The 17981-nt window shown below is 48.5% G+C and overlaps 1 protein-coding gene across 1 annotated transcript in view; it reads left to right on the forward strand.

Moving 5' to 3' along the window:
- LOC142585717 (serine/threonine-protein kinase haspin-like) overlaps nt 1-17981 on the forward strand; it is a 64326-nt gene that overhangs the window by 24959 nt on the left and 21386 nt on the right. Inside the window, exons 6-7 of the mRNA XM_075696687.1 lie at nt 10048-10245; nt 11239-11342. Of these exons, the coding sequence (XP_075552802.1) occupies nt 10150-10245; nt 11239-11342 (200 nt within the window). The 5' untranslated portion in view covers nt 10048-10149. The remainder of the gene's footprint in view (nt 1-10047; nt 10246-11238; nt 11343-17981) is intronic.

The raw sequence follows: 17981 nt of genomic DNA on the forward strand, positions 1-17981 counted from the left end.
TGCACGGGAGGCGGATACTGTACCGTCCGCGCAGGAGTTAAATTTAAAATTAATTGTGGGCTTTTACGTGACAAAACCACTTTCTGATTTTGAGGCACGCCGTAGTGGAGGACTCCGGAAATTTCGTCCACCTGGGGTTCTTTAACGTGCACCTAAATCTAAGTACACGGGTGTTTTCGCATTTCGCCCCCATCGAAATGCGGCCGCCGTGGCCGGGATCCGATCCCGCGACCTCGTGCTCAGCAGTCTAACACCATAGCCACTGAGTAACCACGGCGGGTCCCGCAGGAGTTGTACGCCTTCATTTAATATACAGTGGTGCCCTATTTGATCAGTCTGGGTGTACCAATCTGAGCTCGGATATACCGCACGGATGGCACTCGGCTAGAGCACCTGGTATTTCTGGCCTGCACATGTGAGGTCATACATATTTGAAGATATACATCTTTCTTTTTTTCTTTCATTTAGGAGGGTTCCCGTACAGTGATAAAATAAAGGAAAAGACATTAAAAGAAAAAGAAAGAAAAAGGGGCGAAAAAAAAAAGGAACATAACAGGCGATTTGAACTCGTGACCCTTCGATGTTGCCCGAAAAGATAGCTCAGTCGGTTGGTTCGTCAGGCCCCAGGCTACTTTTAAGCGCCACAGCTCTTGCTCCGAGCCTCACACTTACGTGGAAAAGGACTCATGTTGTCCGCGATAGTCGGTTTTTGGTTGGAAGGCATACTTTCTTGGAAAAATGGCTGCCCGAGGAGAAGAGCGAACTCGAGCGGCTTTAGAGACAAGGAAAACTGCCTTAAAATATTTAGACTTGAGGGAAAGCTTCGTTAACAAACTATAACACGGCAATCAGAACTCGAATACGACGAGAGAAATTATTGAGACGTGGAAAATTTCCTTGAAATAAATATGGTTTGCGAGACAAATGCTTGTAAATATTGAACCTCTTAAAAGATGAGGGGAAATTTGCGCTCACCGAGAGGGCATCGTCCGTACGAGACCACCACAAGGCACCTTACTGAGACGTGGGGAGCTTCGCGGCCGGAACGAAGCCTCCCGTCCCCGCCGGCCAAGAGGGGGAAACGCGCTTTCCGATCGCTCAAGGTTGCGCGGACATAGTGTAACTCTAGCGTCTACGAGAAGCTTAACCAGGTGCGATGGCGGCACGCATAGCGTGGGAAGCTAGCCGCCAGAATAACAATCTCAAGGACTGCTGCTGACGAGGTCGAAATACCTTCGTGTAATTATAATAACCCTAATAGGACTACTTTCGAAAGAAAGAAGAAAAAGGAAACGGCCCAGAGGGCTATACTACGAGAGCTATGACTGATAGTTCTCTCTCTCTCTCTCTCTCTATATATATATATATATATATATATATATATATATATATATTCATCTCATCTATGGGATTGTATGCGCGCGCTGTTGCTTTGTCTCTGCGTGTAGTAAAGAGAGCCAGTTTAAGGGCGGAGAAGAGGGAGGGAAAGGAAAGCAAAAACTACAGCGCCGTGGTTTTAAAGCGCACCCGTGGTAGAGAAACGGAAGGCGATATAAGCGTGCGTAGCCATGATACGCACACGACAAACTGCCTTAAAATATTTAGACTTGAGGGAAAGCTTCGGTAACAAACGATAACACGGCAATCAGCACTTGAATATAATTATAACCCTAATAATAATTGTAAATATTCATCTCATCTGTGGGATCTAATGCGCGCTGTGGCTTTGTCTCTGCGTGTAGTAGTTAAGAGAGCCAGTTTAAGGGCGGAGAAGAGGGAAGCAAAGGAAAGTCTATGAGGCAAAATTGCAGCGCCGTGGTTTTCATTACGTCGGTGTAATTCCAGCATCCTCATCCCAAGGCCGTAATGTCATCGTTATCATGACACCGTCCTTTCGTAGTCTTCGTCCCGCCATCATCATCATCATCCCATTGTTATCATGGCCGGCATCGTCATTCCATCTTTATCACGCCGTAGTAATTTCGTCGTCTTCATAGAGTCGTCGTCATGGTCGTTCCGTCGTCGTCATTCTGCTGCCTCTCATTGTGCATCCGCCTGATGTGGTGTTTGAATTTCGGCGTAGCTTGCGAGCGGTGTAGCACATAAACATAAAAATTCCGTTACATTATAGTTGAGACCGTTGTTGCGAATAAGCATAAACATTGCAAGAGATTACGCGTTGCACATGATGGATTGTACGCATCACTGTAAGTTACATGGGATTTAATTAACCGCTTCATTACAGCTCCGCTTCACGCAGATTCCAACATGTGCGTTGGCTCTGCGCAGTATTTTTTTTGACATTATTCGGGTGCCCACCACTGATAATAGCAATTGGTGAGACAAGGAGACGATTGCGGTTGCCATGACCACTCGTGGATGGGGTTCAAAGGCAACTGTGGCGTTCTTTTTTAGCCATGTTAGCTTAGTGTGACTTTGAAATGACGTTGCATGTCTTGTTGATCGTTCGATTTGCTTATAAACTCATCAATATATCGAAATAACCAATAAATGAGGGGCCGAAACGACTGGCTGCTTCGTGTTACGCCTAGGATGAGTGGACGACATCCGGTTCTTCATTATCGTGATGTAAATATGCAGAACGCTTGCTAAATACGCAGTGCACGTGGTGCTCACGCCAAGGAAGCGAGGCTCAGGATGTTTTACGACGACACGGGGAGCTTTTCCAACTCTTTGCGGTTTCCAACGCTCTGAAAAGTACCTACTAAACCTCCTAGCTCTATAACCTTAGCGAATTCAGTTCCTGGTTGTGAACGCTGAATTCGAGAAAATTAGGAGTTTCCCACGTCAGCGCTGTGCACTAACTTTTGTCACCGACTGTACGTGCATACGTGCTCTCCACGATAGTATACTCTTTAAAGTACACGCGCTTCAAGGTCACCACAAGTGAAGTGCCTTTCACTGCTGATATATCACAATCGTTGCACTTCGACGGATATTCGATGTATTGTGAGCGAGCAGGTATATGGCCGACGTTGGGTCTTTTTATTGCGATATCAATTATATCGATACTGTAGACGAATTTCCGCCGTCGGCGGAGGCGTCGGTGCCGCCGTGAGGCTCCGTGTAAAGTCCAAGTGCGATAACATTTCGGCCGCGCGCCGTATGCTTTAGGTGCGAGGGAAAGCTTGCGAGGGTGAGCGGAGGATCGATGTTGGCCCGATATGCGGCTACAGCGTCTTCTCGCACGCAAGGGAGGTAGGCGGGGAGGGTGCACGGTTTTCTCACACGCGCGATGAGGGGTGGGGTTAGGTTTAAAGTAAACAAAATTGTACGCACTGTCGTTGGTTGCGAAGCATGTAATTGAGCTCTATAGTAAAGCTTCGCTTCACACAGATTCAAAAATGTGTGGAATCATCTGCATTTTGTTTTCAGTATGACATATGCGGCCGCGACTGCTGGGACAACGAAGATCCGGTGAAAGATGAGGACTGCGTGTACGACCTTGACCTCGTCACCGACAGGGCTGTCGACATACTTGACAAACATGACACGCGCAGGGTTCGACATCCGTTGTTTCACGTACACACACAGACGCACATATGCACGAACGCATGCAGGCACACGCAGACTCGCCTTGATAGCTTAGAGGCTAAGGCGTTGCGTTGCTAAGCACAAGGTCGCGGGGGCCCCTTTTCGATGGAGAGGAAGTGCTAAAACACCCGTGTACTTAGATTTAGGTGCACGTTAAAGAACCCCAGGTGGTCGAAATTTCCGGAGTCCTCCACTACGGCGTGCCTCATCATCAGAAAGTGCTTTTGGCGCGTAAAACCCCATCATTTAATAATAATAAAATGCTAAAACGTCCATGTACCATGCATGAGGTGGAAGTTAGGGAACCGCAAGTGGTCAAAATTAATCTGTAACTCCTCCTCCCCCCCCCCCCCTGGCTTGCCTCATAATCAAATCGTGGTTTTAGCCCTTGAAACCCCAGTATTTACTTCTTTATCACACACGCGCACGCAGACACGCACATATAGCACGTACGCACACGAGTTCAGCCCGAAAGTGGCGCTGCCAAACCCTTGGCGTTGAACTGCCCCAGCTCCCTGTAGCAGAAACAGTCAAAGAGCGTTGTTTCACCGCAGTGTCTAGTTCATTCCAAGGGCGGCACAGCCTCAGAGTCGGTAAAGTCGAGTAGGAGCTTCGTGTCGAGGCGCGTTTGTCAAGTCGGGAGCCACAGATGCCAAGCCTCCTTTGATCTACCCAATCAAGGTTGTGAGCCGTCTTAATAAACGACTTTGACATACTTACTCAAGAATTCCGTATTTCAACAAACCAACTTTCCCAACAGCCCAGCATTCCGTAATCCGCTCTTGCCAACGGCTTTCTGGACACCAGGTTGTTGGGTTCACACGGATAACGTCCTGTGTCGAACAGGTATCGGCCCTTGCCGTGCACATCAATACCCGGCAGAGAGGGATACTGCCGCAAGCACCTCACCGCGACCTTCTGACGCTAGCCAGATGGCACTACCGATCCATCTGCGCGGTCGACCACCTTCCTCGGGGTCTTCCAGGCTTGCGACGACTTTATCAGCCGGTCCAGGCGCTCCAGCGCGGCCTCGTCCTTTTCAAACTTGGGCATGTCGCCTGGTGCGGGGCCGTGTTGCTGGAGTGCGTCCTCCCCAAAGGAGTTAGGCGCATAGGACGTCCGATTTGTGATTACGACGAGTTTGTGGTTGCCGTCCCGGTAGGCCACCAGCCCAGAGACGGAGTCAGTGTTGATGAGAAACTCGTTGTGAGGGCAGAATGCGGCGCTTTCAGATTTCGCCTTGGACAGGGCTGGCCCTGGCCGAGGCCATCGATAGCGCCTATAGGTGAATGATGCGGCCGCCTCATCAGGAAGAATCGTTATTGCGGAGACGTTAATACTCTTAAACGCATCCAGTTTCCACGGTTATTTCAGGCCTAATAGCTTCTTCAGCATTTTCCATGTCACACTTTGATATCTACCTTCCCCTTGTTAATATTTCACATGTCAAGGAGATCAAAGCGTTCATGCTCTTTTAATTTCTTAAGTCCTTGGTCACCCGAAACAGCATGTTAGCTTCCTGTTAATTACCAGACCGTTTACTGCGTTCCCCCCGCTTCTTTAGGGAGCAAATAAATCCAGATAGAGATTTAAAAAAAACGTTGTCTAGTGTAATTTGATTCGGCGTTTCTCTTTAGCGGTGCCCTCAGGAGTCGACACTCACCGGCAGCCGAGAACAGAGTGGGCAGCCAGTCGACCAAGTGCACGGGTCGGGGAATGACCACGCGGGAACCAGGCTGGAGCAGCGGGCTCCACACCAGCGCCGGCACACGGATACCGCCTTCCCACAGCGTGCCCTTGACACCCCGCAGCGGCCAGTTGGAGCCGGCGTTCGAGAACGTTCCCCACGGCTTGCCCCCGCTGGTGAACACGATGACGCTGTTGGCGAGCATCCGGCGTCTGTGCAGGGCCTCAACGACGCGGCCGACGAACTCGTCCAATCCGTCAACCGCGCCTGGTGAGAGCCAGCCGTACCATGCTAGGTTTAGCTTGGCGTACTCGTAATGTGACCAAATGAGGTTATTGCCGCCGCTACGGTAAGCATCAAACGAACACTGAAACGGATTCGTCGTCTACAACAACTGTAAAGGACACCAAGAAACGACGCCAAGTTTAGTCTGCTGAAGAGTCCTTCAAGACAGCCGTATTTGTTCGAATAAAGGTCGACGTTATTTGTTGGTTTTCGAAAATATTCCCTGTGACGGTGAATAAAAACCTGCTCAGTCTGAGCACACACTAAAGTCGGGTGTGCGCCTCGAAAGGCCAACGTCTGCAAAAAAGGTGGGCGCTCGAGCTGGTTGACCGGCGGGAGCTGCCACCAAACCCGTTTGTCGAGTAAAAGCCCGGGTTTACCGAGGGAGAGAGGACGGGGAGGCGAACGCGCCAGCACTCTGTGGTTCCCACGGGAAGATATTATGCTTTAAATAGAAGAGTTAACCACATAAAACATGACAGGAGAAATATTCGGTGGTACACATAAAGATCCAATGAACGATTTTTCATAACGCGCTAGGCTGATATGTAGCCAAATCGGCTCACGCACACTTTGCGCTGAACACATCTCAGTGAACTGTCAGCAGCTATCAGTATGCCGCCAATTGTTTGCTTAAGCCCACTGAAGTCCCGGTCACTACGGAATATGTCGTGGTTAGGTGGCGAAAATTCTGAAGAGGTGATTTCACGGCACATCCATGTTACAGAAATAAAATTATTAGAAAAAGAAGACGAAACAACCCTAGAGAAAAAGTGACGCGCTTAATTGTGTGCAAAGATGAAGAAGGTTGGAACTTCGGACGTTATCACGTAACAGCGAAGCGTGATGCAGAACCGGCCCATAATCAAACAATCCAATCCACTCACTCACTCAATCAATCAATCAATCAATCAATCAATCAATCAATCAATCAATCAATCAATCAATCAATCAATCAATCAATCAATCAATCAATCAATCAATCAATAATTTAACATGCCCAAGAACGGCAATGAGTTCTGAGTACTGGTGCACAGAGAAAGAAAAATAGATAGAAATGTAAAACTACAACCAAAAGGTATTACAACAATTACACGAAAACAAAAAAGATGTCTCGAGTTTGCTCGGTGGCGTGGTTAGCAACATCCGCCGGCATCGCCGTTTGCGATTCTTCAACATTAGATTGCTTGAAAGTTAAATCAGTGCGAATGGTTAATACGTCCTTAAGCAATGGCTCATACGCCTGTAAACGCGGCCTCCCCGTTACGACGGCAGAAGAGAATTGAAATTCTACGCTAGAATGCTCGAGCTATTGCCGATGATGATAGCTTGAGCGAACTCCGACAACAACGGCACATGGTCCGCATAAACAGCTTGGCTGTGAAAGAAGAGTAAGCAAAGGTCAGGAGGGGGCCAAACAGGCAGGCGTCATCGCCGATTGGTGACGTCCACCCCTTCCAGTGGCAGCGTGCGCAAGCGTCCGAGTGGCGACCTCCAAGCTCGCCACTCGGACGCCACTCCTCTTCGACGAAATTCGTCGAAGACGACAGCTGCGTTGCGTTGGTCGGCCATCGCATAATCGTGAAGCATGCGACAAAGACCCGCCCCGGAGCACGAGACCACGCGCACTTGGTAGAGGGCAGAAATTGTGATGATTTTGAACAGAAGGCGGCAGCACAAGGAAGAAGAAGTAGAAAAAGAAGAAAAATTCGGTGGCCTCTGCCCTGTCCTCGCAGCGCCAGCACAGACTGTTCACTTCGACAGCCATGTTTTTCGCCCTCGCAGTGGCCGCCGCAGCGGTCTTACTCCTGCTCAAGAGGGTCACCCGCACTGTGGTGAAGAGCACCAGGCTGCTGCTTGGATATTGCCGCCACTACCTCATCGAAAGCACAGCTGACGGTGCGGGAACAGCCATGGAAGTCTTAAGTCAGGTAAAGCGAATCAAGCATACGCTAGAACAAGAAGAAAGCTTTCGTTTTCAGACAAAATTGACTCGTCTATTGCCCACCACGTACGGTTTCTTTCTATGGTTCTTTTCATTTTTTAACTTTGACTTCTGTAAATCTCTACGCAGAATCTCTTCTGCTACGTCCGTCCATCTCAATGCCCATAATGCCGTTTCGTTCACCGCTCGCTCGAACTCGCCTTTAGTTTAGGTAGTTTAGGTACTTAACGACCGCCCTACGAGAAGTCGAGGCGTTATGGTATAAACAGTCCTGGACGAACGGAGCCCACGTAAGCATATTCTCACTAAGAACAGGGCGTTTTCGCAACCACGAGGCGGGTAGCGTGGTCTCATTTTGGCCGAATATACCTCTTTGCGAATCAATTATGTTCGCAGCTGGATTCTGGACAGCATTCTACTCGAAAACGATAGTGGACCAACAATGGAGTGGGAAACAATGTGCACGTTTCCATTAACTAATAGCAACTGCACGAGTATAGCCTTTAAATGCACACTAAAGAAAGATACTAAATCAATTTACACTGCTATGTGTTCTTTCATAACTCTATTTTCTTTATAGTTTGAGGTAATATCGATTAATTAATAAGCCTAGAGAATGAAAATCAGACCCATTTTTTTCTCGCAAGCACCTCTGCGCCTCCACGTCCTTGTGATGTCAGGTTTCATCGGACTTGAGCTTATCGACTTTAGGCTATCTTGCAACAGAACGCTGTGCATCTATACACAGCGTTTCCCATAATATACTAGAGGGAACTCTGGCGCTGCATTCGTTGACCCACCATGGTAAAGATGCGAAGTACTTGGATTTGTCTGATCTTCGTGCTTGTGAATTCAGACGTTCTTGTGGCTTTGTATATTACCATTTATGTGCATTCATTGTCCTAAATTTCAGAACAAACCATAGCCTTGAAAGTGCAGAAGACGCTGCGAACCTGCACAATCGCTACTAACTGCAACTATTGAGCTTGTCGAGGTGGCCAAATCGAAACGCGCCAAGCGTCTCAAGCCACTGGCTTGCCCTACATAAATTCATAAGCACGCTTCGCATCGCCTATCGATACATGGGTCCATGGCCTAATCGTTTCAATATCAGGCCTGTGTGCTAGAGTTCCTGTATTCGAAACCTGCCGTCGGGCAATTTTAATAATGTTTATTTCATTATTCATTACGGAGTACATTGGTGAAAATGGCGAGTTTACAAAGTCATAGAGCCGTTTCAAGCCAGAATGACGAAGTTTAGGCAAATCCATGTATTTCGCCATAATTTCCATGCTGGCACAACAGCTCCCATTTGCCGTTCCCATAGAGACTACCGCCAGAGTTTCTTCTAGTAATTATTGTATCAAACTCTATGCATCTATACCGATTACACAGTAACTGAGCTCCAGCAGACGCCCTCTAAATCCTTGAAGCCATACGGCGTGCTTCCATACGGAAAATACAAGGTGACGTCGCCTCCCGCTTTAAGCTACTTTAATCATGAAATGCTTTCAGCTCCCGTTTTCGGCGACCTTGAAGCGACATTGAGCCAAACGCAGGAGCCTTTAACCGGGCACTGAAACGAGAAGATCCGGTCATGTTATGAGAGCAAAACGACATGAAAGGGGCAAACCGTCAAGGCCGCCTTACATACACTAGTTACACCTCCCCCCCCCCCCCCCCACCACCCAAAGAAGTTAACAAAGCTATTCCTTCCGAGATCTTCCAAATGTATCTTCACAATATCCCTCAAGCTGTAACTTCCAGTACGCTGAAGTTTTGTTTGTCATTTACAATAGCGACGTCCCAAAGGCGGATAGAGCGCACTACGCGCCTGACTCTCGTCTGTTGGCGCTGAGAAAGAGTCGTCTATGCTCTTTTCAACGTCATGGGACTCGGGGTCCCCGGCGCGTACGGCTCGTCCGGCCGCGTCCAAGCCGGTAGCGTCTGGCACACCGTGGATGGTTGTTTGACCGAGACGAGTCTTGCAATCAGGTTCTGTCTGCGACAGGAAACTATTGCGTCCATATGGACCAATGTACACTATGGCGTGGTACGGGGTGGTGGGGTGTGCCGTTGCCAACATGCACACCCGTTTTAATATTGTGGCTAGTTCTTCTCCAACCAATCTGCTTTGCCGGTAGCCATTTGATGCTTACATCCACTCTAGGTTACGGGAGAACCAGCATTTCTTCCTTGTTGCGTCCTTCCTGTCTTACCGAGCTTTCTTTTCGCGGTTTGAATAACTTCACTCTTATCGTATAAGCGTGATACACAAATGCAGCCCAAACTAGTTTCTCTTTAGGGTCCCTTTAAAGCACGACATACATGGCACAACGCAGCGTCCGATATGACGCGCGAACGCGTCCGAAAGGTGCCTGTTCCGATTGCTCAAACACGCTGAAAACTGTTGGACCATGTTGGCTATTTGCGGGATGTGGTTGTTGATAGCGAAGTTCACGTCGCACTTCATGTCGTGTGCGGAACTGTACCTTGTGTCTCCTCTTTTGCAGCTTTACATAGGACAGTGTGGAACCACGACTACAAAATAGAGCTTTTTTGTTTTGTTCGACAGATACACAACCCCAGCAGTTCTTATCAAAGCGTGCTTGTCGCCAGCTTCCTGGGACTCTGCGTTTTGGTGTGCGCCCTGAAGCCGTGGCGACGGCTCTCCCGCATGCGGGCGCACCGTGCGAGAGCTCTCGCTGTCCCAAGTCGGCTATCAGCCGGCGAACCGGCTGGCACGGACTTCCTGGAAGACAACGATCCGCTGGTAGGTCTTCAAGGCAATATTTGCAACATTTTCGAGCGCAGCGTTGAGCGTCAGCGTGCCTCGGCGGCCTAGCCGAGCGAACGAGCGCAGCGAAAGATGAAAATACGGCGAGAGCGAAGCCAGGGGAGCGAGGAAGAAAGCGGAGGAGGAAGGTAAAGCCGGAAAATAACCTTCTAGAGCAGTAGAAGGTGTTGAGCGGAAGCATGAAGAAGACAGCGGAGGAAGCCACCTTGAAATACCACTATAAACCGCTGATATCCGCCCATCCTTATTTATCTAGGGACCTTAAGCACCCTCAGATGCGACGGCACCGGCTGTGCGGGGAAGAAAAACTACAGCCAGAAAGGTCGTATTCGTGCATAGCGTTCGCCGCAAGCGCTTCCCGATGAAGATTACGGTTGCATCAGCTTCAGTTGCCGGGAAGCGCTAACTGTGTGGCCTGTCTATATATTGCACCGTGCGCCGGTCGGTTCGGTCATGGGTGCGATGTCCCATTATATCGCGACATGAAAACACATGTAGAGCTGAGCTGAAATTTCGCATTAGGGAGTACAATAATCGTCGGCTTTTAACCCCCGACAAGCTGTATTTCTTGAAGCACAGTAATACGCGCATGTAAGCGTAATGCGAAGACGAAGGTTCGCATTACGCGTGCGGCCAGCTGTTTTTCATGCACACTCTGTTCCCCTGCTTTTTGTCTATCACAAGAAAGTGATTCTGGATTCATCCACTTTTTGTGACTCTACCAGCCAGCTAACTATCTATCTATCTATCTATCTATCTATCTATCTATCTATCTATCTATCTATCTATCTATCTATCTATCTATCTATCTATCTATCTATCTATCTATCTATCTATCTATCTATCTATCTATCTATCTATCTATCTATCTATCTATCTTCTTGGTTTGATTGATTGATTGATTGATTGATTGCGTTTTGTTTGTTTTGCTAATTCAACGTACCCCGCAAACGCTTTCCTTGCACACAGAGCTCTGAACACACCACGCCGGCCTCAGGGCACCTGTACGCAAACCTGCTCGCAGCATGCGGTCAGCAGTCATTCGCGACGTTTGACCAGCTCTTCAACAGCATGTACGTGGTCTCGGTAACATTTTATCGCATCTTGGTACAAATTGTAGCGAGAGCGTCATAAGAGCAAAACACTTATTTCTTCCATAGGCCATTGCTTCTAACCTAACTCTTCATCTTCCATGTATTTTGCCTTCATTTACATACCTTTATTTGAAGCCAAGTACTTTCTCCTGTAACAATATCTTTTTGTACTGTGTTGCGACGATCAATATTTGCTTCGCGTAATGTTCAGGTTGTGGGTTTGGCTCCTACCTTCGACAATCTTTTTTTTCTCATCCACTCTGATTCCACTTTAATTTATCATTCCTAGACTTCAAATAAAACTAAAAATAACATCTCAAGTGCCTTTCTTGGCTTCATAAGGTTATTATTTGCAGAGGAACAATGCAGACAGGTATCCCACTTAACACTATCAGGAAATCATCCTTATAAAGAAATTAAATACATATATATTTCAATTCACTGCGATTCAGTTTGTTTCCATAAAACCTACAGAATGCATATTTTGGGAAAGAAGGGAATCAACCGATTGATGGGACCCAGATTCCTTTACTAGGCAATGTGTAACCAAGCAGAAAGCAACAGAGGAAGTACATTACCAATAGCGAAACATATAGCAGGAAAAGAAGAGAAAGAAAGGAAAATGTCATAGTTTCGACCGAAAGGCGAAGCATCGATTGTGATAGCAAGTTAGTAAACAGCTTTTCTAAGTAAGGATAGTAGATTTATCGGTCGTTTAAACTTGGAAACATTAGCTTACTAACTGGATTAACATGCATGGTGTCGGCGCGCACAAGCAAATATAAAAACACATCACACTCGGTGAGCAACGCTGGTGCGAGCAAGCGCGGCAGCAGCAGTGAGCGAAGTCACCTTAGTGCGCTCTATCGCTGCAGCACAAGAGCGGCGCGAACACAGCGCGCACAAAGATTTGAGCCGTTTCCAGCTTGCTTTCAAAATACGGTGCGGACGACCGCGCGCGACCGTGCAAACTAATGGCGTTTTTCACTGGCCGATTCGGAGCAAGATTTCTTGCTCCGTGGAAAGGAATCCGAATTTCACTCTGCGATTTGGAGTGGGTTTGTGCTTTCCGCTGGTCGTTTCGGATCAACTCGCCCGGATCGCTCTCATTTGCTCCGCCACGGAGGCGCGGATTCGGGCGGAAATAGGTCGCGTCACTTCCATCTTCAAGCGGAATCAGTAAGAGGTCGGTAGGCATTTGGCGCTGCGGTAGAGCTCGCGTTTAGCGATGAGAGCCTGGACGACAGCGATTACGAGAGGTGCTGTACGAAGCCTTCTACGTACGTTGTCCATGCACAATCATTGCGGGCGCGACATGGAAATGGGGGACTCAGCAGCTGCCGCAGTCAAATTACGCACGGGGGATGGCCACTTTGGTTGCCGTGGAAACGTACAGAGTGGAAGTCGGGCATGGTTTCTGGAACCGGTTTGTGAGACGTGTACGCAGACTTCCTGTGTGATCGCTCGCGGAGCGTTCTTGCGCTCCGCTGGCCCATTCGGATTTGTGAAACCCGAACGCTCGCTCGAGGATTTCGGTGGCCGCTCCATATCGACCAGTGAAAAACGCCATAAGCTCTTGTCGGAGTCGAAGGGACCCCGCCTTCCTCCCGCGCTGCCTCCTCGCTTTGCTCAATTATGGCGCGCGAGATTGAGCCGCAATGGTCAGTGCCCCTTGCGCCCGGCGGTCTCTGTACACGCCGCAGATGGCTTTCAAATCAGAGGCCCTGGCGGGCGCACGCGTGCGACCGCGCCGCCCCGAGTAGGACGCCACCCGTCCTTCCCACCCCCACCTCCCTACCCATGGCGGACCTTGTCCTCGTCGCAGATGGCCTTCCAGATACAGCGGTGGTGGTGGTGGTGGTGGTGGTGGTAGAAGAAGAACAACAAAACTTTATTAGTAGAAAGAACTTCGTTGTCCCTTAAACGGGGTAACGCCGTGTGGTCGGGCCCCTATTCCAAGGCACCGCTGGCCCTCGCCATCCTTTCTGCCCTCCGGACGAGCCTGAGCTGATCCCCGAGGGCGGAGCTGGATAGCAATGCCTCCCACCTTGCTCTCGTGTTATCTTCTTGTTCTTCTGTGTGAGCTGTGCACTCCCATGTGATGTGGTAGAGCGTTGGTGTGCTCCCACACCACGGGCATATGTCCTTGTATGCTGTTGAGTAGTATATGTGCAATTTATGTAGGTTTATGTATGTGTCCGTTTGGAGCCTGCGTAACGGCGCTGAGTCCACGGCTGAAAGGTTCCTATGCGGGGCTGGGTAGAGCCTTCTGAATTCCCTGTAGTGTTGCAAGATCGCTTTATAATTTGGATCGATGGGTGTCGGGTCCTCTACGATGTTGCCATGGGCAGCTCGGCAATTAGTGAAACCTCGAGCCGCCTCATCTGCATGGAGGTTCCCAGTAACACCTTCGTGTCCCGGGGCCCATGTTATCGTTTGGGTATACCTGATGTCAAGGTCTCTGTTGATTTCGGTAAGTATCCGGCGTGCCTTCGCGCCGATTTGTCCCCTCTGATAGTTCCTACATGCGGCCTGAGAATCCGTGACTATTGTTAGTGGAGCATTGCGCTCTATGCCTTCTCTTATAGCTAAGGCGATGGCTATCTCTTCGGCTTCTAAAATGGTTGCTCGGGAAACCGAAGCACAGGCCGTAATTTTCCCTTTACGGTTTACGACAACTGCCACCATGTTCTTCGCGTTGGCCTGATATGGTGAAGCATCCGTGAATCGTGCAGTGTCCAAGTATTTTGTAGTTTTGTCTATGTATTCTGCTCTAGCTTTCCTCCTTCCCCATATAAAGCTCTAATCTGGCAGGGTAGACCTTTGGCGTTTTGATATATTTGTATGCATTCTCCAAGGCCGATTCTTTGAAGAAGAGCTCTGCCGACTGTCGTTTGCGCCAATCGACTCCTCTGCGCTATGAGTTGGGCTTCAGCCAGCTCATCAAATGTATTGTGGAGGCCGAGGGCTAGAAGTTTCTCATTTGAAGTGTTGCGTGGCAACCTCAGGGCTGTCTTATATGCCATCCTTATTATTTTATCAGCCTTTTCTTCTTCCTCCCTGTTCATGGTATGGTAAGGTAGGGAGTACATTAGTCTGCTAATGACCAGGCTTTTCACAAGTCTGAGGGTGTCTTGTTCCCCCATTCCTGTCCGATTATGAGCCACACGGGCTATCATCCGGTTAATTTGTTGCGTTGTTTTTCTGATCGTGTTTAAAGTGTGTAAACATCTGACATTAGACTGCAGCCACATCCCCAACACTCTTACTATTGACCTCTCAGGAATAATTTTCCCTTCCAGCCTGATCTCGAGTTTGAGTCTCGGGTCAGTTCTTTGTTTTTTGGTTTTTGTGAGGCGAATGAGTTCTGACTTCTCCGCAGAGCACTGCAGTCGTCTTTGTTGCGTATAGTTTTATATTATATTGGCTGCCCGTTGGAGCTTTTCCTCCTTCTCTCCCAAGTTGCCCTTGGTTATCCATATCGTTATATCATCCGCGTACAGGGAATGACGGACGTCGGGGGTTTCTTGGAGTTTTTTAGCTAGTCCAATCATGGCTATGTTGAAGAGTGTAGGCGAAATCACCGCACCCTGTGGCGTTCCTTTGTTAGGAGGATGGATGACTTCAGATTGATCGTTTCCTACTTTGATAACAGCTGTTCTCTGGTTGAGGAAGCTTCGGATGTATTGGTACGTCCTTTGACCGCAGCTGGTCTCTGCAAGTCCATCCAGTATCCCTTTGTGACTTACGTTGTCGAAGGCCCCTGTTATGTCGACAGCCATGACAATGTGTTCTCCTGCCTTGGGGACGTTCGTCAATACTTCCTCTTTTAAAAGCAGGAGTATGTCCTGTGTTGACAGATGTGGTCTGAAGCCAAACATGGTGTCAGGCATTAAGTTGTTTTCTTCAAGATGACGTTGGAGTCTAGTGTTTACTAATCTTTCGAACACCTTTCCTAGACACGATGTGAGAGAGATGGGCCTAAGGTTGTCTAAAGTAAATTTCTTCCCTGGTTTCGGAATCATGATTATCACAGCGTGTTTCCATTGCTGTGGTATCGTTCCTTTGACCCAATGGTCATTTATAAAGTTCGTAAGGGCTGTTATGGCTTCATCATTCATGTTTCTAATCATGGTATTTGATATTTGGTCCGCCCCTGCCGCTGTGTTCCGTTTTGTACTGGCGATCGCTGCTCTAACTTCTGCCACCGTGACGAGTTCATCCATTTCTGGGTTTGGGTGTCCGGTGTAATCAGCTTGGTATGGGGGTATCGGGGCTTTGTTACCGAAGCATTTTCTATGGACTGCCTGAAGGAGTTCTTCTTTTGTGCCTGGGTACGAGTGTAGCAATCTCTCCAAGTTCTTTTGTCCTTCGCGTCTGGTTTTGAGCGGGTCAATCATTCCTCTGAGGATTTTCCACGTTTTTGCCGTCCCTAGGGTTCCATTAAGTGATCCGCAGAAGCGTTCCCAGTTGGCCGTTGTGAGTTGATTAGCGTATTCCTCGGCCTTCTGGGTTATTTCTTTGATTTTCATTTTGAGTTTGCGGTTGCATTTCTGTCGCTTCCATCTTTTGGTCAGGCTTCGTCTTGCATCCCACAGATGCAATAGGTGAGGGTCCACTTCAGGTGTTTTGTCCGTCCTGGTGATCGTTTTGGTATGTTTCTGCTTTATATTTCGTATGCATTCGCACCAATTATCTAAATCATTTATGTCCGTGGTTTGTTCTTTCAGCGATTCTCTGTACGCCCGCCAGTCTGTTATTTTAGCTGTACCTATTTGTTTGCGGATTTGAGCTGCGCGGATTGTGGTACTTATAATGCAATGGTCACTTCCTAGATTTTCGAGGGTGTTGCACCACTCCGCATTTGGACAATTTTTGGTTATTGTTAGGTCCGGACTTGTGTCTGCGGAGATACTATTCCCTGTTCTTGTTGGCATTGCAGGGTCTGTTAGAAGTGTCATTCCGAGTGCTTCTATTTGTCCCATAATATTTTTGCCTTTATTGTTCTGGGTTGGATACCCCCAGCTTGAGTGCCTGGCATTAAAATCCCCAACTATCACTAGAGGTCTCCCCTTCGCCATTTTTGCTGTCTCTTGAAATAGTTTGTCGAACGTTGCTCTTTTCTGACTCGGCGGGCTGTAGACATTAATTATGAAGGCACTCTTTCCTCTGGTGCCCTTATATGTGATTTCTGTTATTATATGCGGAATGTCCGTTCCTTCTATGTATTTGTGACATATTGCTGTGATTTTCTTGTCGACCAATGTTGCGACCTTCCAGTTTTCACCTTCGGTATTGAAGGTTTCGTATCCCTGTAATTTTGGGTTTGTTCCGGCTTCTTGCAATGCAATGATAGCTGGTGATCTTTTTTGTGTCATCACCAGCTGCGACAGTTGTCCCATTTTACGCCGGAACCCGCGGCAGTTCCACTGCCATATTTCGCACTCTTCGGAAGCGTGCTTTTGATGTTTAGGCATTGTGTGTCGCCTGGGTCATGGCCGACAGGCCTGGCCTGTTATATACTTTCTCTGCTTTTTCTCTTATGCTACTGCCTGTGGCATGTTTTCTCAATGCTTTCGTAAATTCTATTTGTTGTGCCTGGATTTTCTTGTCCAGAGCTTCTAGTTTGCGATCTACCTGAATCATCACCTGCTCTATGATTGTGGGTATAACTTGTTTTATGGTTTCTTTCAGTATCAACAAGGTAATTACGGTGTCGCCTTCTAAATTCGGTAGTTTTTGTCCTTTCTGTCCTGTCTGGACTGGTTTAGGTTCTTGTTGTGGTTGCTGCTTTTGTTGCTTTTTAATTGCCTATTTTCTCTTTCTAGGTCTCCTATTCGCACTCGCATTAGCTCTAGTTCGCGTTCTAGTCGTGTGAGTTGTGTTGTTTGGTGTGGGGGTTGGGAGGCGATTGCTGCCCAGCTCACCTTGGTTTTGACTTCCTTGTTCAGCGTCTTCTTGCTCTTCTGCTGTTGTTTTGTTGTTTGGCCCCTCTCTTGGCCACTGTCCCTGGAGTTGGAGTGGTCTCGGGAGCTGGACCTGGATCGGGAACTGGATCGGGACCTGGAACGGGCCCCGTCTGGGGATGCAGAACCCTCACGGTCCGTGCTGAACCAGCGTCTCTTGAGGATTCCGTTGGCTTGTGATCGGCGTAGGCGTTGCGACAGTGGTGGCCTGCCCCTTTGGGGGACCCGTTTGAGTTTCTCGGTGCACTCCGATGCCGCCGTGGGATAAGCCCCCCCGCACAGGGCACACTCTGGCTCACAGGTGTGGTCCTCAGGAGGGTCCCTTAGCCAACAATTGCTGCACGCCTTTGCCGTGGGCGTTGGACAAACGTCCGTTCTATGTCCCTTGCTTTTGCACAGTTTGCAGTATTGTCTCGTGGGCTGATAAGGCACACATGGCATTTCGCCACCGTAATAGTAGACGAAGCGTGGCACTATCGGTCCATCGAACGTTATCATTGCGGTTTCAGACTTGCCGAGCATCCGGGCTTGGACGATTGTCACTCCTTGAGTGCGCACTCGGAGATGACTTAAAGGTTCATCTTCTGGGGTTTCGCGTTCCAGTCCGTGTACCACTCCTTTAAGGTACCCTTCAGGGGTGGTTATGTATCGG

Source organism: Dermacentor variabilis, chromosome 6 (genome assembly GCF_050947875.1).
Source record: "Dermacentor variabilis isolate Ectoservices chromosome 6, ASM5094787v1, whole genome shotgun sequence".
Taxonomy (NCBI): Eukaryota; Metazoa; Arthropoda; class Arachnida; order Ixodida; family Ixodidae; genus Dermacentor; species Dermacentor variabilis.